Here is a 27,408-nt window from a genome sequence, read left to right as displayed (position 1 = left end):
ACTGATGGAACAACAAAGAAACCTGACCTTATCATGACTCCCTGACTGGTCCTGAGGTTGTGTGAAATGGGGGTAGAGTTCGTGTCTAAAGTGAGCTGTAGTTCTTGTCCTGCCATTCTCTGAATCCGTGGATCTTCCAGTGTATATTTTCCATCTTTCTCAAGTCTTCCTCATCTTCCCTTAGTTCTGTTCTTTCTGAATCACGTTAAGAGCTTATCACTTTCGGTTAAGTGAATGGACACCTGGGCACTGGGACAAGCCATACCTGAATAGCTTGAAGCACCACCTGGAAGGTGGTTCTGGTCACTACCCTAAAGGGAGTTGGGGATGATTAACTTGAGAACTTCATTTTCTTCTATTTGTCACCAGGCCCTTTAGTGGAAAGGATGAGCTGAGAATTGGGGTGAATGAAGGGGTAGAGTGAGAATTCCAGGACATGGTACCAAGTCACCCAAGCAATCAAAGCTAGAGGCCTTGGGTGAGGGATGGTTGACACAAGGTCCCCTTATAGGAGAACACTAGTAATGGGAAGTCTGTGTCTGAAATCAAACACTTAACCCAGGGCCAAGGGAGCACACTGGAGTTTTATACGTGCTAGGATGCGGTCACACCACTGGGATATGAGATGGGTTATAAGTATCAAGGGCAGGACCCAGGTCAGTGCCAAGGAGAAAGGAAGCAGGCCAAAGGTAAAAATACTGATCAAAGGAAACTTCTCCAGAGAGGGGAAGGATGTGAAGATGACCCACCGGCCTCTGAGCCAGGGTAACATGGCTATCATTAGGTTGTCCCTCCCTGTTAGGGTCTCCACAGGAAGGGATGTGCCTTATGGAGAGGTTTCAGCACCTTCCATCTGATGGCCTCAATCTCACTGTCCTGAGACTTCCATAGCAGTAACAAGCGCTGGAACAGGTTATAACATTGGGCACTGCAGTGTTCCCTGAGTTGCAGCCTTTCCCAGATTTCAATGTCTCTAGCATTAGGGAGTGAATCCCTTCCCAGCCCCCAATGAGAGCGCATTTAATGGTTGGCCTTAGAATCCTTCTTACTTGAATTTACTCCTCTAGATCAGATACCTTAGTAGCCCCATTAAAAGAAATGCTCTTTCCTGGCCAATGTACTTGTTTCTTTGGCAGTAGCCCTCATTCAAGGAGTTATTTAAGCTTATGGAAGATGTTAACCCATTTCCCATTTGCCCCGAGGATAAATAACCAGCAGCGCTTGTGGCTGCAGCATTTACCCCGATAACTCGCTGTTATGGTCCTAACCTTACCCCCAAAGTTTGCCACAGAATATCTCGCTTTTATTATTATTGCATCGCTGTAGTATGTCGATATTGTTTGGAAACAAATGACATTCTATTTATAGCATTGTTTTTGGTAGTGGTATTTCCATTTACAAAATACAATGATTCTCGATTGCTGAAAATGTCAAATCCTAGAAAACGCAGCATTCCTACATGTGATGTTAACGATGCTGGCAGCAAGCTATACTTTTTTAAATGGAAAAGTGTTAAGAGCTCCTGAGTCCTTCCACATGCAGTATGTAGAACTGACTTTATTAAAGGCGCATGTGGCTCTGGGCTACAGACTAAAAGATGTCTCCAGGTGCTTTCAGGTTACCTGCATTTACCTGTCAGGTCCCTATCCACATTGGCCATGTTCCCAGTCACTCTCCAGCATGGAGTCGCTGATGTCTAATGAAAGCTGAACTACATCTGAAGGCCTTTCCACACTGGCTGCACTGGTAAGGTTTCACGCCAGTGTGAATTCTCTGATGCTGACTAAGAGATGAACTCTGGTTAAAGGCTTTTCCACACTCATTGCATTCGTAGGGTTTCTCCCCAGTATGGATTATGTGATGTCGAATGAGGGCTGAGCTCTCACTGAAAAACTTCCCACATTCATTACACTTGTATGGCTTCTCTCCAGTGTGGGTCTTTTGGTGGATTATAAGATTGGTACTTTGGCTGAAGGCCTTCCCACACTCACTGCATTTGTATGGTTTCTCCCCCGTGTGAGTCCTCTGGTGGTTGGTGAGGTTTGCGCTCTGGCTGAAGGCTTTCCCACACGTGTTGCATTTGTAAGGTTTCTCTCCCGTGTGGATCCTCTGATGCTGAATAAAGGCCGCACAGTAGCTGAAGGCCTTCCCGCACGCGCTGCATTCGTAGGGCTTCTCCCCTGTGTGTGTCCTCTGGTGGTTGGTGAGGTTGGCGCTGTGACGGAAGGCCTTCCCACACTCACTGCACTCGTAGGGCTTCTCCCCTGTGTGAATGCGCTGATGCTGAACGAGGGCCGAGCAGTCACTGAAGGCTTTCTCACATTCCGTACACTTGTAGGGCTTCTCTCCAGTATGAGTTCTCTGGTGTTTTGTGAGGTTTGCATTCTGGCTGAAGGCTCTTCCACACTGGCTGCATTTATAAGGTTTCTCTCCGGTGTGAACCCTCTGGTGCTGGATGAGCGATGAGCTCTGGCTGAAGGCCTTCCCACACTCGCTGCACTCGTATGGCTTCTCCCCGGTGTGGCTCTTCTGATGCTGAGAAAGGGAGGAACAGTAACTGAAGGCTTTGCCACATTCATTGCACATGTACGGTTTCACTCGGTGAGATTTAATGACATCTGAACCCTTCGTGAAGCCCTTCGTTTGTGGTTCACGTTTACAGGGCCTCACTTCCGTAGGAACTCTCTGTTGAGGAGAAAGGACTGGTCTCAGATTGCAGCTTTTCCCTAGGTCACTGTTCCTGTGATTTGACTTCCCAGGGGACACCTCTACACTTGTGTCTTGGCATGATTCCTCAGAAATGTCTTGTTCCGGTGGTGACTGAGATACAATCTTCCGGTCTGAAAAAAATTTAGGCAATTAAAAAGATTTCTGTGATGGAAGAAAAGATACTTCTGAAATACAAAAGGCTGAAGTTCGGCTGAGCTCTTATGCAGACAAGTTTACTACTTCACTTCCTTTCACTCAGAACGTTACCGATCTCTTCTTTCGGTTCTAAACCCTGTGTAATGACGAGGTGGCTTTGGGTTTTAAGATAGATATATTAGCACCCTTTAGTCCATTCTCCTAAATGCAAAGGGATGAAATTTACCCTAATCCTCCACCTCAGATGCAATATTCCTTTTCTTTTTTTTTGATACTCATCTGCTTTTGCCAAGTACTGAGTTACCTCAAGCTGTCTTAGTCTTAATAATTCTGTATGGATTTGGGCAATGTGTTTACGAGGTTTAAATAATTCACTTTAAAGAGCTGATAAACAGTGCTAGCAACATGAATATTTTCACTTAAATCAAGATGTCAAAAAATGGTTATTTCTAGAGTGCAGCAGCATAGAATATCTCATGCCACTGATACAGCTGCAGAAATTGGGACCACCTTTCTGGAAAACAGTGTGGTTTTATTTCTTAATTCTCAGTCCCCTTCCCTGTCTGCCCAAACCTGCCATCTCCCTCCCCTCTGGCAATCATCTGTTCTCTATGAGTTTGTTTGTTTCATTTTGTTCATTCTATATAAGTGAAACCAAATGGTATTTGTCTTCCTCTGTCAGACTTAATATAATGCTCTTGAGTTCCATCCATATTGTTGTAAATAGCAAGTTTTTTTGTGGTTGAGTAATATTCTATATGTACTACATCTTTACCCGTTCATCTATCCATGGACAACTATACTGGATATGTCATGGGCTGGTGATTTCTCTCTTGAATATACCATTTCACGCTCTCCTGGATTGTACGATGTCACTACTGAGAAATCTAATTAATAATCTGATGGGTTTTCCTTTGTAGTTTACTGTCTTTTCCCCTGGCTGCCTTGAGAATTCTTCATTTAACCCATTTCCCGTTGGCCCCGAGAATACCTGCCAGTGGCACCTGCAGCTGCAGTGTTTACCCCGAGATGCCTCACGTTGCAGTCCTGATCTTACCCCCAAAGTTTGCCATGAAATATCTTGCTTTTATTATTATTTTCCCATTGTTCTAGTATATCAATAGTTTTTAGAAACAAATGACATCATTGTATTTATAGCATTTTGTTTTTAGTAGTGGTATTTCCATTTACAAAATATAGTAATTCTCGGTCGCTGAAAATTTCAAATCCTAGAAAACAGCATTCCTGTGTGTGATGTTAAAGTGATGTTGGCAGTGAGCTGCACTTTTTTTTTTCTAAATGGGAAAAGGGTTAAACTTTTGAGTTTTAATAGGTGTCTTGGAGGTCTTTTTGCATTGAGATAATTATATTTCGTTAGGTTCTTATGCTCAGCAGTCTACTTCCTTTCCAAGGTTTAGGAAGTTCTCATCAATTATCTGAATAGGCTTTGTTCCCTTCTCCCTTTTCTGAGGTACCTGTTATTCTTATGTTCTTTCTAATGAAGTCAGATAGTTCTTATGGAGTTCTTTAATTTTTTAAAGCTTTTAGTTCTTCCTTTAATCTGAGTCATTTCTATCTTCGGGCTTGCTCATTCTGTTTTCTATCTGGTTTGCTATTTCCAATGATCTCAAATGCATTCCTCATTTCATTTATTGTGTTCCTCAGTCTCCCATTTTGGTTCTTTTTATAGTTTCAGTCTCTTCAGTAAAGTACTCCTTCTGTTCATTAATTTCATTCCTGAGCTCACTGAACTGCCTGTCTTGAGTTTTCTGGTATCTCATTGATTTTTTTCATGACAGAAATCTTGAAAATCAGAGTCCTCCGTGATTTTGAGATTGATTTCTGGACACTTCTTGAAAGTTACCACGTTACCTTGGTTGTTCATGGCTCTTGGTGAATTATTCCTGCCTGTGTATTTTAGGTAGTGGACTCTTGTTTAGATACTGTTTGATCTTCAATTCAGCATGAGGTCTTTGTTTTCTAGTAGATGGTGATATAGTGCAAGTTTGTTTTTCTTACTTGTGCTACTTGCACCTCTGAGAAACAGATCTCTCTGCTGGGCCGTAGTGTGGGGGCACACCCCAACTCCTGTTATTACCGTGTTAGGTGGGGCTGCAGAAGCCACCAAACTGTATCTGTGGACACTGTCCTTATCTTACCCCATCCCATCTCTGCTCTGCATTCCAGTATGCCCACCTTCAAATGTACTGATGTGTGGACCTCTCAGGAACGTCTGTTGGATTACAGATGTCTGATTTGTAAATTTAAGGGGCGATACAAAGCAATCTTCTCAAAACTGCCATGATGCTGACGTTACCACCTATATTTTCTCATTTTTAGTTTTGGCCTTTTCCACTGAAAGTCTTTTTAACTTTTTTTTTCAATGCTGGTTTAGCTTTTGCTTTTCTGGGAAACTATCCTTCAATTCTGAATGATAAACTTGCTGGGTATTCTTGGTTATTGTTTTTTTCCCCTTTCATCATTTTGAGTAAATCATACCATTCCCTTCTGGCCTGAAAATCAGCCAATAGTCTTATGGGGGGATCCTTTGTACATTACCAGCTGCTTTACTTTTGCTGTTTTAAGATTCTCTAACTTTTGGCATTTTCTTATGTGTCTTGGTGTGGGCCTGTTTGGGCTCATTTTGTTTGGGACTCTGTGCTTCCTGGATTTGGATGTCTCTTACCAAACTGGGAAGTTTTCAGCCAGTATTTTTTTAAATTGGTTTCCTGTCTCTTCTTCTGGGATTCCTATGATTCTAATGTTAGTTATACTTGATGTTGTTTTGGAGGTCCCTAAAACTCAGTTTTTACAATCCTTATTTTTATTTCTGTTGGTCTGATTGGTTGATTTCCACTAATTTGTGTTCTAGCTCGCTGACTCTTTTGCATCAACAAATCTGTTGATTCCCTCTAGTGTATTTTTGATTTCAGTTAGTCTTCAATTCTGACAGGTTTTTATATTTTCTCTTTATCCAAGTTCTCAATGAGTTCATCTGTTCTTTTCCTGAGTGCTTTGAGCATCCTCATAACCAGTGTTTTGACTCCATTTCATTTAGTTCTTTTTTTCTTTTTTGTCCTGTTCTTTTATTCGGGACATATTTCTCTGTCTCCTAAATCTGATGCAAATTCATTTCTCAGCGCCTCAACACGTGTTGTGGCCCAGAATGTTTCTCCCCGAAACACTCACATGGCTTGCTCATTCTCTTCCTTCAGATCTCAACTCCAGTGTCACCTCAAAGTGGTCTTTCCTATTCATCTGATCTAAAATATAGCTCTCTACCCTCTCTATATTCCCATTCTTACCTTGGTACCCCCAGTCACTGTTTCCTTATTAAACGCACTAATGTGTTTCAGAGGGCTTTTGCCTCCCATACTCTCACTGGCTTAGTGCTTACTAATGTACCTGGACAGGTAGTTCTTAGGCCATTTCCCTCCAATATCCATGGGCCTTCCCTTTGTTCCAACTGGGAGTTCATGCCAGGTTGGGAAACTGGAAGTCCTATTCAAGTGGGGGAAAAACAAGCTTTAGAGATTTGTCCTAAGTATAAACAGCTACCCAGAACTCAGGGGAGTGGAAACAGGCTAGTTAGGTCATTAATTTCATTCATTCAACAAATATTTATTGAGTACTTAGTTGGTGCTGGGAACTAGGGGATACAGCAGTAAATAAGACAGACAAGGTGCCAGTGTCTTGGTAAAGCATTTCTGGAAGAAGCTACAGAAACAGCCTCAGGAGGGGGTCAAACCAGGAGTCCATAAAGCAAGCTATTTAGGAAGATGGGAACTTACTGAATATGGAGAGAACTGGCCTGAAGGTTACCCCAGCCCTCCTGGGAAATAAAAAAATGGTGAGATGCAGCCTCTGGGGGAAGCAAAATGAAAATGCCTATCTTCCCACCAAGAAGGCCGAGACCTTTCCCTGGGGAAGCGGGAAGGAACAAACATCCCTCTGGGGTGTCGGAACAATTTGGGATCGCTCAACACTGGAAAGTGCCACAGGTTTTCAGAACTGAGCAGATTCTATATTTTAAATACTTTCCTTACCCAGTAGGACCAGGTTCCTGGACTTGTCTGGGATTCCCTCCTTGAACTTGTCCCTTGGAGCAGGGACCAAGTGCCTCCACTGTTCGTGGGTGAAAGCCACAGTCACATTGCTGAAGGGCATGGATCCCTGAAACAAACATGTCGTCTTTCCCAGTGACCTTAGGAAATGAGGTGGAGAGGGGGCGGGAGGCTGGTGGCTCTGGGTAAAATGGCTAGCAGGCCTAGAAAAGGTCTGAAAAAATTCAGGGCTCTGAGTAGTTCAGAAAAAAAAACCTTATGTGCTTATTAACACTATATTGGATATTGATACACAGAAATAAATAAAATACAGTCTCACATTTGTAATTCTGGTAGACTTACATATGAATAAATAGAAAACACGTATATACGTGAATGTTAGTTGGGCAGAAACTAACAGCTGCTTGGGAATTAAGAGCCGATATAGAAAAACAAAAATTAGAATGTGTGAGTTTATGAAATGAGGAATCAGGTGCAAATTAGGAAAGGAATATGAAAACTGAATGTTTCAGAACATTTAATAAGTATCCTCGTGAACTCAGACATCACACAGTATCAGCAGCAGAGCCAGGCACATAACACTACTACCTGTAACAATGTGTCAGAGATGGACAGACCAGTTTATAAGATAATAGAAGAGGAATCCTAGGTGGATGGCAGGCAGGAGGATAATCAGGTAAGACCACAGCAAATAATCACTGAGCTGGCCTTATAGGAGGAAATTCCTCGGCAGGGGCAAGAGAAGACTGTTCAAGGCAGGGGAGGCACCAGGAGCAGAGGCAAGAGTGTCTGATCTGTCATGAACCAAATAACAAACATAATTCATAAAGGAAAAACTGTAGGAAGTTCAAGGAGAAGTTCAAAATACAGCTATGAGAGATGTTAATTCAGTTGATAGGTAATACAAAATAAAGGTATGGAAGAACTGAGCAATTTAATAAGGTTGAGCTAATAGTGCTGTCAAACTCTACACCCTGCAGTCACACTACACCTGGGTGTTTTGTGTTGACAAGAGACATAGACTCTGTCCCCGGGGAGCACAGACCAACCAAATGGGCAAAGAAACCAAAGTCACAATTTTGGAAAACCCAAAAATAAGACCCACAGCCAAAACCTTTCAATAAGAAAAGAAAAAAATTAGGGATTCAAGTGATTCAAAAAATGAATTTTAAGTATAAGGAAAACAAACAAAAAAACTAATAAAAAGTTGTCAATAAAGAGTAGAACTGATGAGGAAATTTAAGAGAAGACTTTCTAAAAATGACAACAGACCAATACCTAGTCTAGTCAAAAAAGCGGGCAGGGGAAGAAGACAGCTTCTACCTGCAGGATTATACAATGGAATATGTCAGAAATTCTGTAGAACATGCTAAATGAAATGGGGGAAATTTTAATCAAATTCTACAATGTGGAAAAGGTTATAAAGCAGGGCAAACCCATTTTGGGGAAAATATGTCTGAACATAAACCAATTTTAAGGGGAGGGGTGCATGTTTTCTGTATTCAGGTTTTCTACAATGAATATGAATTCCTTTTGTAATTAAGGAGAAAAAAACCCTTAATAAGAGGCTGCCTCTCAGAGTAAATTTCCAACTCACATGGGGCCCAGCTGGAAGGAGACCAGCCACCATTCCTTCCTCTCCTGCACTTTCCTCTTGGGCAAGGGTAGTGTGCAGAGAAGGTGGTTCTGGAGAAAGAGAAAGACAGAATGAGGCATAAAAGTTTACAGCTCACCAAGCTGGAAGGTCTCACATTCTCACTCTGAGGAGGGGGTTCAAAGGTCATTGAAGGTTCCAGGGCACTGGGGCTGAATTTGCAGACCCGCATTAGGATGTAAATTTTCCCATTTTTCCTACCTTAGAAATCCCATCAATTTAGTCAGACATAGGGAGGTTTTAGAGTACAACAAACTCTCAAGTATCCCAAATCCACCACTTACCTGCAGTGTGCAAATCACGTAACCTCTCTAAGTCTCATTTTTCTCATCTGTAAAATGGGGATAATAATCCCTTGTAAAGTTGTTGCTGTGAAGATTAAAGGAAAATGCAAATAAAGCAATTGGCACAATGCCTAGCATGTAAGTATACAGTTTACAAATATCACCTATTCTTTGGATAAAGTGGCTCTGTGAATTTAAGACATTTGCCTAATTAAAAGAAGGGGTCATGACCAAGTGGAATTCAACCCAGGAACACAGGTTCGTTCAATGTATGATCTACATAAGATACCATATTAATACAAAGGAAAAAATTCCACACGGTCATCTCAAACACCAAAAAGGCCGTTTTACAAAATCTGACACTTTCATGATAAAATACATTCTGCAAACTAAGAACACAAGGGAACCGCCTTCACCTGAGAAAGGGCATCTGTGAAAATCCCAGAGCTAACATCACACTTGATGGCGAAAGCCCAATGCTGTCCCAAGGTCTGAAACAATGTCTGCTCCTGCCACTCCTATTCACTATTGCACTGGATGGTCTAGCCAGGGAAATTAGGCAAGACAAAAGAAAAAAGGCATCCAGATCGGAAAGGAAGAACTAAAACTATCTCTTTGTGCCATGATTTTGTATATAGAAAATCTTAAGGAATCCACAAAACTCATGGATAAACAAGGTCACAAAAAAACTCACAGATAAACAAGATACAATATGGACACAATAAAGAGACAACCCACTTAAAAATGGGCAAAAGATTTGAATAGACATTTCTCCAGATGTATTTCTATACTCTAGCAATGAACAAGTGAAAAGTGAAAATAAAAAAATTCCATTTACAAGAGCATTAAAGAATAAAATATCTAGGAAAAAATAAAATGCAAGACATGCACATTAAAAACTACCAATGTTTTGAGTCAATGCAATCCCTATCAAACCCAGATGACTCTTTTACAGAAATTGATAAACTGATCTTAAAATTCATGTGGAAATGCAAGGGACCCAGAATTTATTTGATGTTTAGTTATAGTCCCACGATCTGGAAAAAGAAGGAATTGAAGGACTCATTCACAATATCAAAACTTTCTACAAAACAGTAATTAAAATAGTGTGATACTGGTAAAAAGATAGACATAGATCAATGGAAGAGAACTGAAAATAAACATTTATAGACAACTGAATTTTCAACAATAGTGCCAAGAAATAAAATGGGGTAAGAATAGCCTTTTCAAAAAATAGTGCCGGGACAACTGTGTATCCCCATAAAAAATAATGAAGTTATTAGACTCCTACCTTGCACCACTAATAAAAATTAACTCAAAATGGATCAAAGACCTAATGTAAAAGCTAAAACTCCTAGGAGAAAATATAAGTATAAATCTTTATGACGTCTAATTGGTAATAGTTTCTTAGCTATGGCACCAAAAGCACAAGTAACAAAAGAAGAAATAAATTGAATTTCATCAAAATTAAAAACTTTGTGCTTCAAAGGATACAAGAAAGTGAAAAGATAACCACAGAATGGAAAAAAAATTTCTGCAAATCATTTATCTTCTAAGGGCCCAGTATCCAGAATATATAAAGAATATATTACAATTCAATAAAAAGACAACCTACTTTCAAAATGGGCAAAGCATCTGAATAGCTATTTCTCCAAGCAAGATATGCAAATAGACAAGAAGTTCATGAAAAGATGCTCATCATAAATCACTGGAGAAATGCATATCAAATGATAATGAGATATCACTTCACACACACTAGATGACTAAAATAAGATGGAAAACAGTGCTGATGATGTAGGGTAATTGGAACATTTGTTGCTACTGGGAATGTAAAATGGTGCAGCCATTGTGGAAACATTTGGCAGTTCCTAAAAAAAAGTCAGCCATTTGACAGCAATTCCTCTCCTAGGTATAGACCCAAGAGATATGAAAACATCCACACAAAAACTTGTGCACTCATGTTCACAGCATTATTCATGATAACCAAAACTGGAAACCACTCAAATGTCCATCAACTGAAGAGATAAAATGTGGTATATCCATATAATGGAATATTACTCAGCCATAAAGAGGTACCAGGTACATTCATTCATGTTACAACACAGATGAAACTTGAAACTATGCTAATTGAAAGAAGTTGGATATACGTTGTATGATTCTATTTTTATGAAATGTCCAGAATACGCAAATCCATAGGGACAGAAAGATTAGTGGTTGCCAGGGACTAGGGGGCAGGGGGAATAGGGAGTGGTTAATGGGTATGGGTTTCTTTTTGAGGTGAAGAAAATGTAGAATTAAATAGCAGGGACAGTTGTACAACTTTGCAAATACACTAAAACCCACTGAATTTTATACTTTAAAAGTGATTATTGGTCTAATATATGGTGATAGAAGATTTGACTCTGGGTAGTCAACAATGCAATATTGAATTGTACGCTTGAAACATATAATTTTATCAACCAGTGTCACCCCAATAAATTAAAAAAATGATTATAGCATGTGAATTATGCCTCAATTAAAAAAATAGAGGTGGTACAGTCCTCAGAAACAGAAGTAATAGGTCTGGATACTGGTCTTGGTACAGACCGTATGTTACTGAGCTGTCCCTAACTCCACTCTGTCATTCCTTTTTAGTAGTATAGAGAGGACAAAACCTGCTTGCATCTCAGGTCTCTGGGGAAGGCAACATGAAATGCTAGTTGTTAAATCTGACTTTGAAGGTACCCCCTGATCTAAGGGAGGATGACACGAGCCTTGGCGGTTTAGATTAAATGCACATTTGTTCTGTAAGGCATTCAAGATGCTTTCAAAACGTTTTATTTGATGTTTACAGTTCCTAGAGGTAGACGAGGTACTTAAGGTTATTTTAACCTTCCCTCCATGAAGAAACAGGTTAAGAGACCTGGCAACTACCCCACAACTTAAACGGCTCCTAAACACAACGGCGCCTAAACACAACTTCACAATCCAACTGGGTTCGACCCGCCCTCAGTCGTGGGAGGAGCCAATAGGCTCCTGTTTAGAGCATCCTTGGCTGCTTCAAGAGCTGAAAGATCAGAAGCAATAGAGGAGACCCTAAGTACGTCCCATGTTCCTTTCCATTTCTCTCAAAGATGCTATTGGTCCACCAAGCAGGTCGGGGTAAAAGGGTTGGATACTCAGGTTATCCAGTCCTGAGCGCCTCAAACATTTTTGACCCCAAAATTCTTTATTCAAAGGATCGTTCCCAAGTGGAAAGGGTAACCGCAGAGTTCTGGTCTGTATTAGTGAGCAAGCTGGAACAAACCGTTCCCTCCACACTTCTCACCTTCCCCCAGCATTTGGGTCTCACCACGCGCCACCGCCTCCCAGCAGGTCTCTGGGTGTCCGCGTCGCTTCACTGTAGCCCCAGCCCCGCCCTGCAGGCCTGCTCCAAACTGCTGGACTCTTCTCTCCGAGGCTGGGTCTGAGCCTGCGGTGCTGGGCCCTGGGCGCCCTGATGGGGCCTGTCCAGCGGGTCTTTCACTGTCTCCCCAGCCGCATAGCCAGGTCTGGGCTAGGGAGCCCGAGGCGCAAACAACGACTGGGTCTCAAGCAAAACGGCGCGTGCAGAAACAGCCGCCGGCTACCGGCGCGAGCTCCAACTGCGGTTGCAGGTGCTGCCAAACGCCAGGTCCTGCTCTCGCGCCAAAGGGGGCGCGCCGGAATCGCGCCACTTCCGGTCATGCGCACATGCCTCCCCCGCCGGACTCCGTTCTCCAGAAATCCCTGGGCGCCCTATCCCGGCCAAAGCTTTTTTTCTCTCTTTGTGCTGGTTTTGTGGCCGCCGCACCTTCGTGGACCGTGCTTCCCATAGAGGCTTCCGCCAGTTCTTGCTCCGAGGCTCTGTTTCCCATCAATGCTTTTAGCCCATACTTTTCAGTTCTACGGGAATCCTACGGCTGGGCCCTCAGAGGGAAAGCTGCTTGGGTCCGAAAGGTCCTGGGAGTGGCAGTTTTAGCGCAGGCGCAGCTCTACAAGATCTACACTAGTGCTGTACGCCTGGTATTTTTTCAGTGGTCCATAGTTTTCAGAACAGTGGATGGTCGGGGTTCTCGCCTTCCTGGACCTTCAGGTCAGACCCAAACCAGCCACCTCCGAGGTTCTCTTGAGCCCTTCTAAATTTAGGAAGAGTAGAGAAAACGAGGGCCCCCGAGTGTGAACAGGGCAGCCACTGTTGTGGCGGGAATGATTCTGAGACCCACAGAGCCAATCGAGATTAATTATGAGCATTTACTAGCCGGCTGGCGATTCTACCACGCAGGGTTAGAGGAGATCAGCCCCGAGCTTCCCGAGCAGGCTGCTTATAAGGTTTTTTTTACTACATCTTTGAATGAACAGATGACAAGAAGCAGAAGTTAGTCATTAACTCTTTGTACACAGAAAAATGTATTCAGGGGAACTCCCAGCAAACAGGGCCTAATAGACAGTTTTATTACCTTTGCCTTGGAATGTTGCGCTTACCCCTGGGGCTGGCGCCCGGGGATATCACCTCCCTGCAATTGAGTTACTGCTCTCCCTAGGAGATGGTTTCTGGAGATACCTCCTCCCTGAAACTGGAGAATTTCCACCTTTACACCACAAGCTGGTGGTCTGGCACTCTATTTAAAATAAAGTATAAAATCTTATCAGCGGGAGGGAACTTCAGTAATTTCGTGGGCAGGAACACACTTTAATCGTGTTTAATCAGCACTGTTGTGAGAGGAGATTCCTGAGTATTCTGTCCCGTGGAGTCTGTGCCAGGGGATACTTTAGTGGGCTCCCGTAGATCATTGATGAAATGTCCCTTCAAGCCTGTTGAAATTCTTCACTACCTAAGAAATTTTCTGACGGCTTACTCAGTTTTAGAGGCATTTTGACGTTAAGGAGATGGAATGCGTTACCTGGGAAGCAGAAATGAGTTTGGGGGGTCCTAAGGCTTTTTCGTTTTGTGCTGTCTATCCCTTTTGGTTATAGCTGGTCGCGTTTTTGCCAATATGATTCTCTTAACTTTGTGGATCCCCCATGAATCTGATAATGATGAACTAGAAATTTAAGCAAACATAATCAGTTGGGAGGGTCTATGGGAGGAGCTAGGGCTTATGGAAGTTCTTGGGCTCTACATAATCACAAGAACCATACAGGAAGAACTCTTAAAAGTTTTAATAAAGCTCTATGGTTCTAACTTGCCCTTGCATTAACTTCCTTTTCCTTTTTATAAATACCCGTCCGTCTTGGTGCACAGGCCAGAGTGTGCACGTGGCTTGCCATGTTTGCATGTTCTGGGTTGCAACCTTTTCTTTTTCCCGAATAAATCCTTTTGGTGATGAAACACCTAGTTGATATTTTTCACTTGACAGATCTTACTGGAATTCACTGTATTAAGCAAGCGACATCCATAGATCCCTTTGAGATAAGCCCTTCTCTACCTTGGGCTGCTGCAATTTTGGACTTACAACTTTGGAGGTCAGAAGTCTGAGATAGGTCTCGTTAGGTTAAAATCAAGGCATTGGTTGGGTTATATTCTTTGTAAAGGCTCTAGGTGACCTTTTCCAGCTTCCAGAGGCTACCTGAATTCCTTGACTTGTGGCTCCTTCCAGCTGGTGCGGTTTCGCCGGCACCCTCAGGCCCAACGGGTGCTAACCCCATACTGGCCACTAGGCAGTAGCAGAGGGCTTCCTGCCTTAGCATTGCGATCCCAACCATGGCCACTGGGAGGTAGCAGAGTGCTTCAAGGGTCAACTGATGCACTTCCGCCTGTGGCCACTGAGTGGCGCCAAGGCAGTTTTTGCTTCAGGGTAGCAGAAGCCAGGATTCTCCTGGAAGTTGTTCTTGGGGTGCGCGGTAGGAGATGGAGTGGGTATTGGTGGGCAGTGCAGATGTCTACCCAGTTATCCAGTATAAAGACCAGTCTTTTGTGGGCTGGGTAAAGCACAACTTCTGTTGCACTTGCCTTCTGGGGATGTTCTATCCTGCCCCTCTTCTCCATGGTCCTGGGCTGGGCTCCTGGGGCAGATCAGGACTGTCAGCTGGGGCTGGCTCTTGTCCCTGAAGCAACTTGTGCTCTGATGGGAAGGCCCCAAAGGAGCATAAGGGGACCTCTGAAGAGCACGTGTATCCAGTCCTTGGTACCTATAAGTGGGCGCTAGTAGCAATCGGAAGGTGATATGGGTAGGAGCAGGGTAGAAAGTAGCCTATTAAAAGAAAAATGTGTAAAGATTTCAAATGTCCCTTTACGTGGCACCAGCCTTGCATGCAGCTCCCCTCCCCACCACAGCCTCACCACCAGCTAACATCAGCCGAATGCTTGTTCTGTGACGGCCTCAGTTCTAAGTGCTTTACATAATCATCTTTCGACCTCACAACAATCCTATGAGAGAGAGAGCATCATTGTGCCCATTTACAGATGAATAAACTGAGGCTTGGAGCAGTTAAGTGACTTGCCCAGGCCACATAGACAGTACTACAACCGGAATGTGTACGACCAAGTGGAACAACCAGAGAAATACAAGTGAGTCCACTGGCTCTTACCCACCATGCTGCCATGGCCCTTGGCCCCTGGAAAGGAGCCGAGGTGGGATCGAAGCCATGGTGGTGTTTTCTGTGCCCACATCTCCCTTGCAGCCGGGGATGCGGGTGACCCAGCCGCCTGCCTTCCCTCTGGTCCTTTGCCAGCCCCCATTCACAGAGGCTGAGCATAGCCTGCTTGAAGCTCTGTGTCAAGAAGTTACTAAGAGTGGGTAGCCTGTCACATTGAGTTAAATGTGGACGTGAGTAGCACAGGCGCTAAGGCTGTCCCAGACCTAGACACCTGACGTGTGCCCGAACCTGTCTGAGTCCTGCTCCCTGGTCTTGGGTGCCGACCCACTGAGAAGACACCCTGAGGCAGTGGGGAGTAGGCCCCCTGGACATGGCCAGTGTACTTCCTCTGGGTTGCAGTCTAACGGGACGGAGAAATCGCTTTGGTAATGCACAGCTCCTCTGACTGGCCGTTACGCCTGTAAGGTTTTAGCCTCAGAAACTCCTGGTCGCCTACGCACAGGCCCAGCTCTAGTTCTCTCTCTCCCCGACTCTGGCTTCTCTCCCACCTCCATCGTCTTCCTTACCACCTTTACCTCTGCATCGGTCTCTAGGGCTGACATAAGAAATACCACAGACCGAGCGGCCCAAACGGCAGGAAGTTCTTTCCTCAGTTGGGAGCAGGAAGGCTGAGCGTCCAAGAGCAAGGTGTGGGTGGGGTTGGTTTCCTCGGGGACGCGCTGCTTGGCTTGTAAGCGGCCGTCTTCTCCCTGTCCTCGCGTGGTCTCCCCCTGTGTGCGTCTGTGTCCTAATCTCCTCTTTTTATGAGGACACCAGTCACATTGGATTGGGACCCACCCTCTTATCCTCATGTTACCTTAATTCCCTCTTCAAAGGCCCTATCTCTGAATACAGTCACATGCTAAGGCACTGGGATTTAGGACTTCAGCTTATGAATATTAGGGGGACAAAATGTCCATAACCAGCTCCATCTTTCTCTCCACTTCTCTCTTCTCTCTCTAAATTTACAGCTATGTAATAGCAGAATTGTCAATATGCAGAAAACCGGAAACAATCTGAATATGAAACAATGTGAGGTTGATTTAAATTTCGATACATTTATATAATAATCTTAAATTCAGCAACTCTTTGAGCACCTACTCTTTGACACACCACGACTCCAATGGCAAACACTACATCATCATTAAAAGAGTGAAGAAAGTTTACGCTTCAAGCCGGTGGACTGAGCTTACACCTTTACCTCATTTCCACCTCCAAATCCCATGAAATGACAGTGAAGATGCGTCAAAGGGGACAAATCTTTGATGGAACTGAGAACAGGTTGGGAGGCGTGCACCGGCTCCCACAATTAAAACCTCTTTCTTCATGCCTGAATGTGGACAGCCAAAGCTCACCAGATATTTGTGATAAACCAGCAACACGAAAGAGAAAGACCGAGACAAACAACCTCATCAATGATTCCAGAGGAATCGGAGAACAAGCACAACTTTCAAGAAATGTGTAAACAGTATTATTTATAATAGTGAATCCGAAGCGTTGTTGACGGTGTGGCAGGCAACGGTCTCTCGTACACAGCCGGTGGGAACGCGGTACATCCGCTCCGGAAAACAGTTGGGCAGGATCTTAAAGTAATTAGACATAAACTTATCATGTGACCCAGCAGTTCTACTCCACGCAAAACCTGTATGCAAATGTGTGTATCAGCTTTACTCACAACCGCCAAAAGCTGGAACCAGCCTGAGTGTCCAGTGGAATAAAATTTCCCAGTGCAAAGAAATGAGCTACCATGCGACAACATGGGTGTCTAAACAGCACCCTGCTGAGTTAAAGAAGCCAGACTCAAAAGACTGTAAACTATGTGATTCCATGTTTACGAAAATCTGGAAAAAGCAAAGGTATAGGGACGTAGTATAGGGATGCTCCTCCTTTGTGGATGGCAGGGCCATCGCTGTTGGGAGGCGATCACCACCAAGGGACATGAGGGAACATTTTAGGGTGATGAAAATGACTTCTATGCTGATTGCAGTGGTGGATTCACAGCTGTGTATATCTAACCTGAGTCACCGAACTCTATGCTTACAATTGCTGAATTTTATGGTATATAAATATGCCGCAATAAAACTCATTTTTAAAGTGAAATATGACTCTTCAGAAAAATCCAAAACAGTATTCTCCCACCTCCCCCCCCCCAAAAAAAATTATAGGATGCTGTGGAAAAGGAAAGGGGACTAAGAATGAGTTTAAAATGAGTCAAAACAGCAACGAAAAGCAAACTGGGTGGTTGATTACGCAGAATCAGACAAAGCAGACCTCGGAACGAAGACTATGACAAGGGATAAAGAAGGCCATTTCATAATGACAAAGGGTGAAATTCTCGGGAGAATGTAACCATCCAAAACGTGCACACACCTGATCACCGAGCTCCGTGGCACAGGAAGCGAAACCCCACAGGGCTGTGAGGAGAAACGGCCACGTTTGCAGGTGATTTCACCACCTCTCTCAGTAACGACAGAACGAGTAGACGGAAAATCAATGAGGACGGAGGAGCCCTGAACCCCTCTATTAAACAACACGACCCAGTTGACATTTGTAGAATGCTCTGCCCAACATTACGATGTGGTTCTCAGCCCAATCAATGGACCACTATGCGGGCACTTGTGGGAGCGTGGGGCGTCCTCAGCACGGGCGGTGTGCCTGCATCTGGACTTCCCTTCTGGAAGGCCCCAAGGACTTTGGACTTTGCTAAACCTGACAGCTGTCCTGTGTATTAGCGCGTTCTACCGAAATCAGAGCAGCTGCTGCGGGACCGTCCAGAAACAGCCTGAGGTCTTGCTCGCCCCACCGCTCCGCTGGGCCACGCTGCACCTCCACTGCCCCGCCCCCCGGCCTCGTTACAAAGCTTAACAGGAGGTGCCGAGGTGGGCGCGCGCTGTGGGTGCCTGCTGGGGCTGCCCAGCCTGGGACATAAGCAAAGCTGGTAATGGGACGGGAAGTAAATCCACAGATGTGCTTGGCCAGGCCCAGTACTAGAAGGGACAGGAAAATGCCCTTCGCAAGTGTGGCTCACAGAGAGGCCATGCCTGGTTTTCTGAGTCAGATCTTTATTTGGCAAACAAAGTTCCTTCCTGATAATGCGGCCACGTGAGGGGAAACCGTGGGCCATAACTCAGCTTCCAAAAGCACCTCCTCCAGAAATCGAGGCGTCCAGAGTCACTCCCCTCCACTGTCACTTCTGCGTCATGGCGGAGATGGCATGTGGAGGACTGGCCACAGGGCAGCGAAGACAGACACTCCGAGGTGCTCCCTCCTCCTGTCTCAGAGCAGCGACAGGAACTGGACCCGGGGGCTGGGAACCTTATGCCGCAGCTCGAGGGGCTGTGGAGAGCTGGGCAGGAAGGAGGAACCCCGCAGGACAAGGCTCCGAGGGGCCGCGGTCCTGGATCCCAGGTCCCTGGGGTGAGCAGGGCCTCCGGGCTCCGGCTGAGACCCTGCTCGAAGTCACAGGCAGGCTCTGTCCCCTCTGAAGCCCCAGCAGGCCCTGTGGGAGGGGCAGCCGCTCCAGGGAAGGGACTGTCATCGCCCCTCGAAATGCGCTGTGATTTGCTCCAAAGTCTTTCCTTTGGTTTCGGGGACGCAGCACAAAGTGAAAAGGACACTGAGGATGCAGAAGGCGGAAGCGAGCCAGAAGGCGCCGTAGGGCCTGAGCCCCTCCTGCGGGGAGAGGGAAAGGCTGCGAGTGGACGTGGCAGACGCGCAGGAGCGTGGGCAGGAGCCGAGGCCCCAGTGCGCCCTGCCCAGGCTCAGGGCAGCGGAGCGGCTGGCACGGCCATCGCTGCCCAGGGTGTGGACATGTGACTTGGCAACGGGCCCACTGTGAGGAAGTGACCGCCTCCAGGTCAGAGACCTACTATCAAGTGACAGTCCCCGGGGTCTGACTCCAGAGCCCACAGACCTGCTTCTGCACTTAGCTTTGGCCCTGCCCCTTGAGGGCCCCGCCCCCAGCGGAGTCTCTGGGCATGGCTGAGCTTACAGCAGGCTGAGATGGGGCAGTGTGAGCACACAGGGACACCCAGGGCCACTGGCATCGACGGAAGGGGGAGCTGTTCCCTTCGGTCAGAGCCTGTCCACCCTCCCAGCACAGCCTGTGACCACAGGCCCCTCCCTTCTCAGCTCCTCTTCCTCTGGGAAGCTGCTGGCCCCTCCCCTCCTCCTTGAAGCCCTTCTCTTGGCCTTTGGTACACTCGACACTCCTGGGTCACTGTTAGGTCCCTTGCCGCCTCCTCCCTCCTTTGCTGTTGGTCCCCCGCCAAGCCCCCAGAAGTACTTTCCACCTCCAGGCCTCTCCCTGGCCTCTCCCTGCTGTGCTTCCCGGGGCAGCCCTGCCTGAGTGTGCCCAGGCCCTGGACGGGTTCCAGGCCAGCCCTGGGCGTCCACCCCTCTCGTGTTCTGCCTCCTCTTGCTCCAGCCCAGCCTCCTGGTGGTTCGTTCTCCCACCACCTTCCCCCGCCATCCCAGACCTTGTCCTAAAGGGGGCCCTGTCCATCTCATTCATTGCTGTCTCTGGAGCCTTGAACAGGCTGGGATGTAGTGAATACCAGGAGACGTGGGGGAATGGATGACTGAACGAAAGGCTTGTCTATCTGCTCTGGCACCATACCCTGCCAGCTGGGAAGCCTCTGGGCAGGGACCATGTCTGTGTCAGTCCACCCATGAGAAGGTGGCAAAATGTTGAACTGAATTGATGCTCCCATCATCCCTCAGGGGAAAGTACTGTCATGCTCCATTTTCAGCCAAGGAAGCCGATTCAGAGAAGGTAAGCAGCTCAGCCAAAGTCACACCACGGAAAATGGCCAAGGCCTGCTGACCTCAAAGCCAGTTTTGCTGCATAGCCCTACTTCTGGGCCTGTGTCCCCAATGTCCCGTGGGGGAGGCCCACCCAGCTTTCCTCCACCCGGACAGCCTGAAGGCTCCCAGGTGGTCAAAGCCTGGGTTCCTCACCTGCCCTGGCCCGTCTGTCTCCCCGTCACTCCTGAACGAGATGGCTGGTGGCCCAGGACGATGGGGTCTCAGCCTGCACATGAGGCCACTAATGTCTTTTGTAACAAAAGTCATTTTAAAACGTACTTCTCTGCTGACCCTGTGAGGGGGAGGTCACAGGGCCTGTACTTACCATAAGGCTGCTAAACTCTTTTGTCACCAGGAAGGCCATGAGCCAGTTGGTGAGGACGCAGACACCGGTGGCCACGCCCTTGACGTGCAAAGGGAAGATCTCAGACATGAGGAGCCAGGGGATGGGCCCCCAGCCCACAGCGAAGCCTGTGGGAGCAAGGCGGGGGTCAGGACCTGCAGGGTCTGGGCCTCTGGCCCGCAGCAGGCCCCTGGGCGGCAGCCTCACCGTGCCACCGGGCGTGGGCTGAGGGCGCCTGCATTCCAGCCTGCGCCCACCAGTGCGGCGCCCACCAGCTCTACGCCTTCCCACTGCGCGGTCAGGCCAGGCCCCTCGCTCCGCACACACAGGTCTTTTCTCTATAGACCGGCATAGGCGGCGGGAGCTACTTGGAGCGCTGCGCTGGGGATTAAGTGAAAGGGGCAGAGAAGGGTTTAGCTCGGTGCATGGCACGTGGTCCGAGCTACAAACGTAGAGGTGGGGGCCTCGAAGGAGAGGTGAGGGTGGGAGGCCTGGACTCGCTGGGGGCCGTGGGAGCCCAGCAGTGACAGGGTGTCCCCATTGGCCCCCCGACAACCCGCCCTGTCTCCCACGGGTCCCCTCTCACCGGCAATGAAGAGGCACAAGCTGCCCACCGCCAACCAGGCCAGCCCTACACTTGCCCCGGCGGGCTCCGCAGAGATGGGCGCCAAGAGGTCCACGTGCGAGGAGTTGCTGGGGGCCTCCTCGGTCAGCTTGAAGTAGGCGCCGAAGGCACTGGTGCTGAACACCATGACCACGCCTGCGGGCGGAGCGTGGTGCTGGGCAGGGGCCCGGGGGATTCGGCCCCAGCCCGGGCACCTGGCACCCTGGCCCTGGCTGAAGCCTCAGTGAGGTGTGGCCACAGCCTCCGAGGGGGGCGGTAAGCGGTATCCAGGAACCCTGACTGGGCAGCGCCCACCCAGCCTGGCCCTCAAACCTCAACAAAGTCCAGAACGCTCCGGGAAGCAGACCCTCCCTGGCCCGAGACGGCTGCAGCGGCACCGTTTGAATGCCCTCGTCCCCCACAGCGCCACGCGCTCCTGCACCTGCACAGACCACCGCCTGCTCCTCACAATGGCCCGCCATCCCCATTTCAGAGGGGAAACTGAGGTTCAGAGAGGTAAAGTCACTTGCCCCAAAAGACCACTACTAGCTCCTGAGTCACTTTTGGTGCCTCCTTTGCAGGTTCATTGTAACAGTCAAGGCGTGGCACAGCGATGCCGCCGCTGCAGGCCTGGTCTGGAGGGAGCGCTCAGCGAGAACTCCCACTAAGTCTCCGTCTTGTTCTCAGGGATGCTTGGCTGCCTCCTTCCACAACATGGTGGCCTCGGCAAACACCCCCAGCCTGCAGTGGGGAGCCTGGCCTCGGCCACCCCACCTGCACAGGGCTGAGCCCTCACCCTCAGGCCTCACCTGACAAGGCCAGGAGCAGCCTCCGCCCAGCTCTGTCCATGATGAGAGCTGCCACAGCTGTGAACAGCACCTGGAAGATGCCCACGACGACCGAGGCCAGGCTGCTGTCCTGGGGAGATGGGCCGAGGTGGGTCAGGCAAAGACCCCGTGACTCGGCCACACCCACATGACATCTGGATGAGGCAGGACAGGGCAGAGGCCTCTTTACCTTGAACTTGGCCTCTTCAAAGATGGTCTCTGCATAGAACATGACAGCATTGATCCCTGACAGCTGCTGGAAGACCATTAGTGAAATGCCGATGATGAAGGGCTTGTAGATGCTAGGACGCCTCAGCTGGGCCAGGTGGAAGCCCTGCTCGACAGACATGGGGTGTCAGTGCTTCTCTATACCCTCTCCCAAGGGGCGCCCCAGCTTCTTGTCTTAGCCCCACATGGGCCTCATGTCCATAGACAAGTCTGCATCGCTATGGCCTCCTCATTTGTAAGGTAACTAGATCCTCGCCGCCTCATGCCCCTTCCTGATTTTTGGGGGGAGCCACAAAGAGAGAGCACATGGGCAGAGAGCCGGGGTCTTGAATCCCACCAGCCTTGGGCCTGGGCTGAGCCATTCCCGCGGCCCCACCAAATCCTCACCACCACCACAACCAGGCACGTGCTAGGACTCATTTTACAGATGAAGAAACTAAGTCCCCACAGTGGGACAGTCCCACAGCAGGTAACTGGCAGAGACTCAACCTCCTCCTCTGCCCTACAACTCCCACTTAAAAATCTGAGTCCTCGAGTCTGTCCTGCATTTCTCTTAGACCTGGCCGGACCTTTCTCTTCTTGGGACAGTAAGATCAAGGCTCAGGCTTTCCCAGTGATCTCCAAGGCTCGGGTCCAGCCAAGGAGTGGGGCTCGAGCAGGCCTTTGCTCACTCACGCACAGGGGCAACACTGCCCCCGCTCTGCGTGTGTGTGCATGCACACGAGCAGCCTTGAGAACTGGCTGCGAAGGGGCACTACCTCGCCGACCCCCTCCCTCCAGTTCTGCCTCCCAGACTTCACCTGGTGCTCAGCCCCGACAGGGGGCTCTTCCCAGCCCTGCTCGGAGCCCCACAGGAACTGCACGGAGGCCATGGCTTCCTGGCGCTTGTGCTGAGTCAGCAAGAAGCGTGGGGTCTCAGGCATGCAGCACATGAGCAGCAGCATGAAGGAGGGGGGCACACAGCCCAGCACAGCCAGCCAGCGCCACTCCAGGACCCAGCCTGGATGGGGGGTGCCAGAGGTCAGAGCCAGGGTAAGCAGGCCTGGGTCTTCCAAGCCTGTCCCCTCACCAACTCTAGAGACTCAGTTTAAAGGGTGGGGACCTCACTACCTCTGTATGGCTAACCTTGTGTTACTGATATTATCGTTATTGTTGTTGAAATGTAGAGATGATGAGGGTTCAGCATTATGCTACGTCTGCTCAGTAAATGTTTACGTAGCCATTAAATGAGGCACTCGCTATGTAATGACAGGTATGACATAGCACATTTGTGTAAAAGGTTGGGGCAGGAGAACAAATATATATAGTTCTCATACGTGCAGACTCTCTGGAAGGCCACCAAAAGGCAGGCAAGGCTGGCTTCCTCGGAGAGTACAGGGGACAGAGAATGAGGGGGACCTTTCTCTGAATACTGGATCACAGAAATTGATCAATGAAAGTGCAGGTTATAATAAGCTGGAGATAATGCTATTGGTGTATCCAGATGTCAATGTCTGTGCATGGCAGGGCTTTGGCACACTACTGGGCCCTCAAGGCAGCCAGATGGCTGGCAGGAGTCTGTAGAGTCAAGAAGGGAAAACCCTGAGCCTGCATATGGACCACTCTACAGACCCAGAGGGTACGTGGCCCGGTCCCGCCACGTCAGGCCAGAAGCCACAGCCCCCCACGGTTCTCAGGCTATCCCTTACCAATTCTTATTTGGGGCTGGTACTTTTCACGTGTCACTAATGTAAACCCTCAACAGCCTTGGACTAGGCGGGGTTATCCCACTTAAAGACGGAAAGTGAGGCTCCTGGGGGCGGTGTGACTAGGCCAAGGTCACACAGCTAGTAAGTGGTGGAGGCCGTCCCCTAATCGGGACTGTCAGATTTGAAGCTTGTGCTCTATCTGCCCCTGTTCTGGTGAAAACACACCTGCCTCCGGAAGCTTCCTCATGTTGGCCCAGCCCTGGAAGCCACCTCCTTCATGCTGCAAATCCAGTTCTGCTATTTCTGAGGGAGAGATGCCTGGGCCCGCCAAGCTCCTGGGTTGAAGATTTTGGGGGCGTCCCACCTGTCCCTGGAATCCTCTGTCACTGCACAGTGAGGTACTGACCTAACCTGTTAGCTCTCCTGCCCCACACCCCCGGAATGGGCTTCTGCTTTGGGAAGATGAGGACGTCACCTTCTCCAGCTCTCCCTGGAACTTAGTCACAAGACCCACATAGCCCAGGATCTCAGGGAGGTAAGCTGGGAACCTGGCACCTTGGGCACTGCCTGTGTGACCTCGGGCAAGTCCCCTGACCTCTGTGAACTTCAGTTTCTATTCCTGTAAAGTGGCCACGTGCCCATTAACAGGGACTGAAAGAGAGAATGTGAAAACTACCTGCCAGGTAGGCTAGGAGGATGCCGGTGACAACCATCAACTGCACACAGGAGCCGAGCAGCCCCCGCACCTCGGGGTAGGCGATTTCAGAGATATAGACCTGTTGGCATTAAGATGAGAGCCTCAACTGAGGCTACTACAGGCCCGGTGGGCCCCGAATTGTAAGTCCCAGGTCAGCAGAGCTTTCTTCATACCTCCTCGAACCCCATCAAGTGATCTGTAGCGGGTGTTTAAAGGGATTAAGGGCACATACCTGGCTGCTGTGTGGATGGGGATGGGGATGGGTAGGTGGGAGCACAGAGCTCAAATGTTCATTGAATTGTACGAATACCCTTGATAAAATGCAGATTCTGATGCAGTAGGTCTGGGGTGGGGCCCAAGATTCTGCCTTTCTAACTAGCTCCAGGTGACACCCAGGCTGCTGGCCCATTGACCACACTTTGAGTGGTGTCCTTGGAGTGAAAGCAGGAACTCTGCCTCAGTCAATATCAGTGACTGCCACTGCTCCCTCTGGGCTCAGGGGCCAGAAAGGCCTTGCCCATGCTTCTAGGTTTTTCCATACTTTATGCCCATGACTTAGGTGTTTTTTTGCCCAATAAAAAAACCCAAAACAAAAAATCCAACCCAGCTGCTGCCCGCTGCCCAGCAGATGCGGGTGAAATAAGTGGCAGCTGCAAAGGGACGATTAAGGAGGAACACTGAGCCATCGCTGTCAATCTCAGCCAGGCTGGGGTGTGGGTGGTTGATCATCCAAGACCATGACCAAGTTCACTGGTCACCAAGCAATCCCAGCTGCCAGGGTCCAAGTCCTTCACAAGCCATGCCAGGGCTGTATGTGCAGTCTTTGAATCCTCACCCACCACATGAGGTTCTCACTTTACAGGGGAGGGAACTGAGGTGCAGAGAGGTGCTCTGCCCCAATAAGTGGCAGAGCTGAGATGTCTCCCAGGTGTGTACAGCTCCAAAGTCATCCTGGGCAATGCTGGGTTAGGGGCAGGCAGGCAGAAGCAGGGGAAGCAGCGGGAGGGCTGGTGTGGAGCAGTGAAGGGGAGCATCAGGTCCCAGCAGCCTTTGCTCCCGGGGACAAACCAGAAAAGGATTTTCCTATTAAACTGTAGTCAGTAGTCTGAATGACAGGGAATGGGGGATGGGGGTCCAAGCCATATTGTGAGGCTTCTGTTGCCCGTTCACAGCTGCCATCTTATTTGTAGAGCAAAAGAGAGGCCAAGTTAGGTGGCACAATCCTGGGTTTGAGTAATAGCTTCACCACTGACTAGTTGTGCCTGGACAAAGGACCTTAAGTTTCTGAAATTCACTTTATCTGCAAACGGGGCTAACAACCTTGGCTCCTTCGGAGGCGAGGCTCTTGCAAAAGTAAGGGAGATAAAGCAGATAAGGGGTACCCAGGAGGCCTCAGCGGGGAGAACCATGCCCCCAGGTCTATTCCTTCTCTTTGTCCCAGGGAGTGAAGCTGGGGGACACTCACCGGAGCCACTAGCGAGGCAATGCCGCAGGCTAGGCCGGTGAGGAGGCGGCCCCCGAGCAGCATCCACACGTCCTGGGCCGCAGTGATGACAGCAAAGCCGATCACGAAGGGCACGGTGCAGAGCAGGAGGCTCAGCTTGCGACCGGCTCGGTCCACCAACCAGCCGCCCAGCACGCCCCCCGCCGTGGCGCCCAGGGTCACGATGGCCTGGGGGTGACAGCCGACTGAGAAGGAAGTGCCAGGGGGTCGTGGCCCAACCTCGCCTTCCATCCCACTCCCAGTGGCCTCAGAGGGAAGGGGGTGGGAGTTCCTGGCTGGTGGTCAGAGGGAGACCCCTGGCGGGGGAACTGGGTCGTACTGGGTGGAGGGTTTCAGTGCACTCCCGAAGCAAGGCAGCGGGGAGGGTCCCATCACGCATCCGAGAGGGTGAGCGTGGAGGGTCCCAGCACCCGTCTTAGGGATGGGAGGAGGAAGGAGGATCTCAGTCGGAGTCTCACCCCGAACCATGAGGCGGCGTCGTCGTCTAGGCGCGGGGCCGGGGGCGCGGCGCGCCGCAGGCTCGGGATGGCCGGGGAGCTGTAGCCGAGCGCGAAGCCGAAACTGAGCGGTCCCAGGGCAGCGGCGAAGGCGGCGAGGAAGACGCGGCGGCTGCGGGGAGCTCTGCGGGGACAAGGCGGTCAGGGAGCGGCGCCAGCCAGGGCGCTGCGGAACGAGCGAGGCTGGTCCCTCCACTCCCCCGCGCCTCCTGTTTACCTGCCGCCTGGAGGCCGCAGAAGCGGCTGGGTCTCCTCCTGGTCCTCAGGCATCATGTCCGCGGCCAACGCTTGTTGGATCCGCTCTGAAGCCTGAACTGTCACGGGTCCCGCAACTGCTGCCGGCACCGGCCTCTCCTTGCATAGCGGCCAATGGGAAGCTCTGGGAGGCTCTAGGGCCGGAACGGGCGGTGTGTGGGAGCAGCCAATGGGGACGCAAGGCGGGGTTAGCGTCTGCGCTAGGAGCCGCCCTTCAAGCCAAAATAGACCAATGGAAGCAAAGAGCCGGTTGGTAAAACAAACTGGAACCGCCCCTAGGACAGAGCTATTCAACGTGTGGGTAGGGCGGAGTTTGCACAATCATCCAATAGGAGTGTGGTGCGAGAAGGAGGCGGGGTCAAAAAGTGGCCTCAAGCTGAGCCGGCCAATGAGGGCGGAGGGCGGGGACTGTATTTGTGCTTGGAGGCGCCTCTGTCTAGCTTTAACCAATGGGGCTAGGAGTCTAATGAGGGCGGAGCACGTGGGCCACGCCCAGGGCTTCCTGCTCTAACTCTG

The 27,408-nt window shown here is 49.1% G+C and overlaps 2 protein-coding genes across 13 annotated transcripts; both read right to left on the bottom strand.

Annotated features, from left to right (window-relative positions):
• Positions 1 to 1,052: 1,052 nt before the first annotated feature.
• ZNF79 (zinc finger protein 79) lies at positions 1,053 to 13,324 on the bottom strand. 10 transcript variants are annotated; one of them, XM_025051112.1, is made up of 6 exons: positions 12,175 to 13,324; positions 8,527 to 8,952; positions 6,912 to 7,038; positions 6,657 to 6,697; positions 6,271 to 6,366; positions 1,053 to 2,840 (listed from the first exon to the last, which is right to left on the bottom strand). In XM_025051112.1, exons 2-6 carry the CDS (start codon positions 8,753 to 8,755, stop codon positions 1,669 to 1,671), a joined length of 1,665 nt encoding a protein of 554 aa, XP_024906880.1. In that variant the 5' UTR covers positions 8,756 to 8,952; positions 12,175 to 13,324; the 3' UTR covers positions 1,053 to 1,668. The 10 variants fall into 10 exon arrangements, with proteins under 10 accessions (XP_024906880.1, XP_024906881.1, XP_015449659.1 ...); XM_025051113.1 differs by having other exon boundaries at positions 8,527 to 8,914; XM_015594173.2 differs by having other exon boundaries at positions 6,912 to 8,615; positions 8,868 to 8,952; positions 12,175 to 13,322.
• A 5,161-nt stretch (positions 13,325 to 18,485) lies between these two features.
• SLC2A8 (solute carrier family 2 member 8) lies at positions 18,486 to 26,992 on the bottom strand. Of its 3 annotated transcripts, none has more exons than XM_025051285.1 (10): positions 26,855 to 26,992; positions 26,599 to 26,761; positions 26,102 to 26,308; positions 24,616 to 24,715; positions 23,052 to 23,251; positions 22,214 to 22,357; positions 22,006 to 22,114; positions 21,179 to 21,352; positions 20,575 to 20,720; positions 18,486 to 19,104 (listed from the first exon to the last, which is right to left on the bottom strand). In XM_025051285.1, the coding sequence occupies exons 1-10, from the start codon at positions 26,908 to 26,910 to the stop codon at positions 18,760 to 18,762; spliced, it is 1,644 nt and encodes a 547-aa protein (XP_024907053.1). In that variant the 5' UTR covers positions 26,911 to 26,992; the 3' UTR covers positions 18,486 to 18,759. The 3 variants fall into 3 exon arrangements, with proteins under 3 accessions (XP_024907053.1, XP_024907054.1, XP_006918042.1); XM_025051286.1 differs by having other exon boundaries at positions 18,486 to 19,059; XM_006917980.3 differs by having other exon boundaries at positions 18,841 to 19,115.
• Positions 26,993 to 27,408: the final 416 nt, after the last annotated feature.

The sequence above is a fragment of the Pteropus alecto genome, unplaced genomic scaffold, assembly GCF_000325575.1.
Source record: "Pteropus alecto unplaced genomic scaffold, ASM32557v1 scaffold67, whole genome shotgun sequence".
Classification (NCBI taxonomy): Eukaryota; Metazoa; Chordata; class Mammalia; order Chiroptera; family Pteropodidae; genus Pteropus; species Pteropus alecto.
Note: the sequence above shows the minus strand (reverse complement) of the source record. Positions and strands in the feature narration are given on the sequence as shown.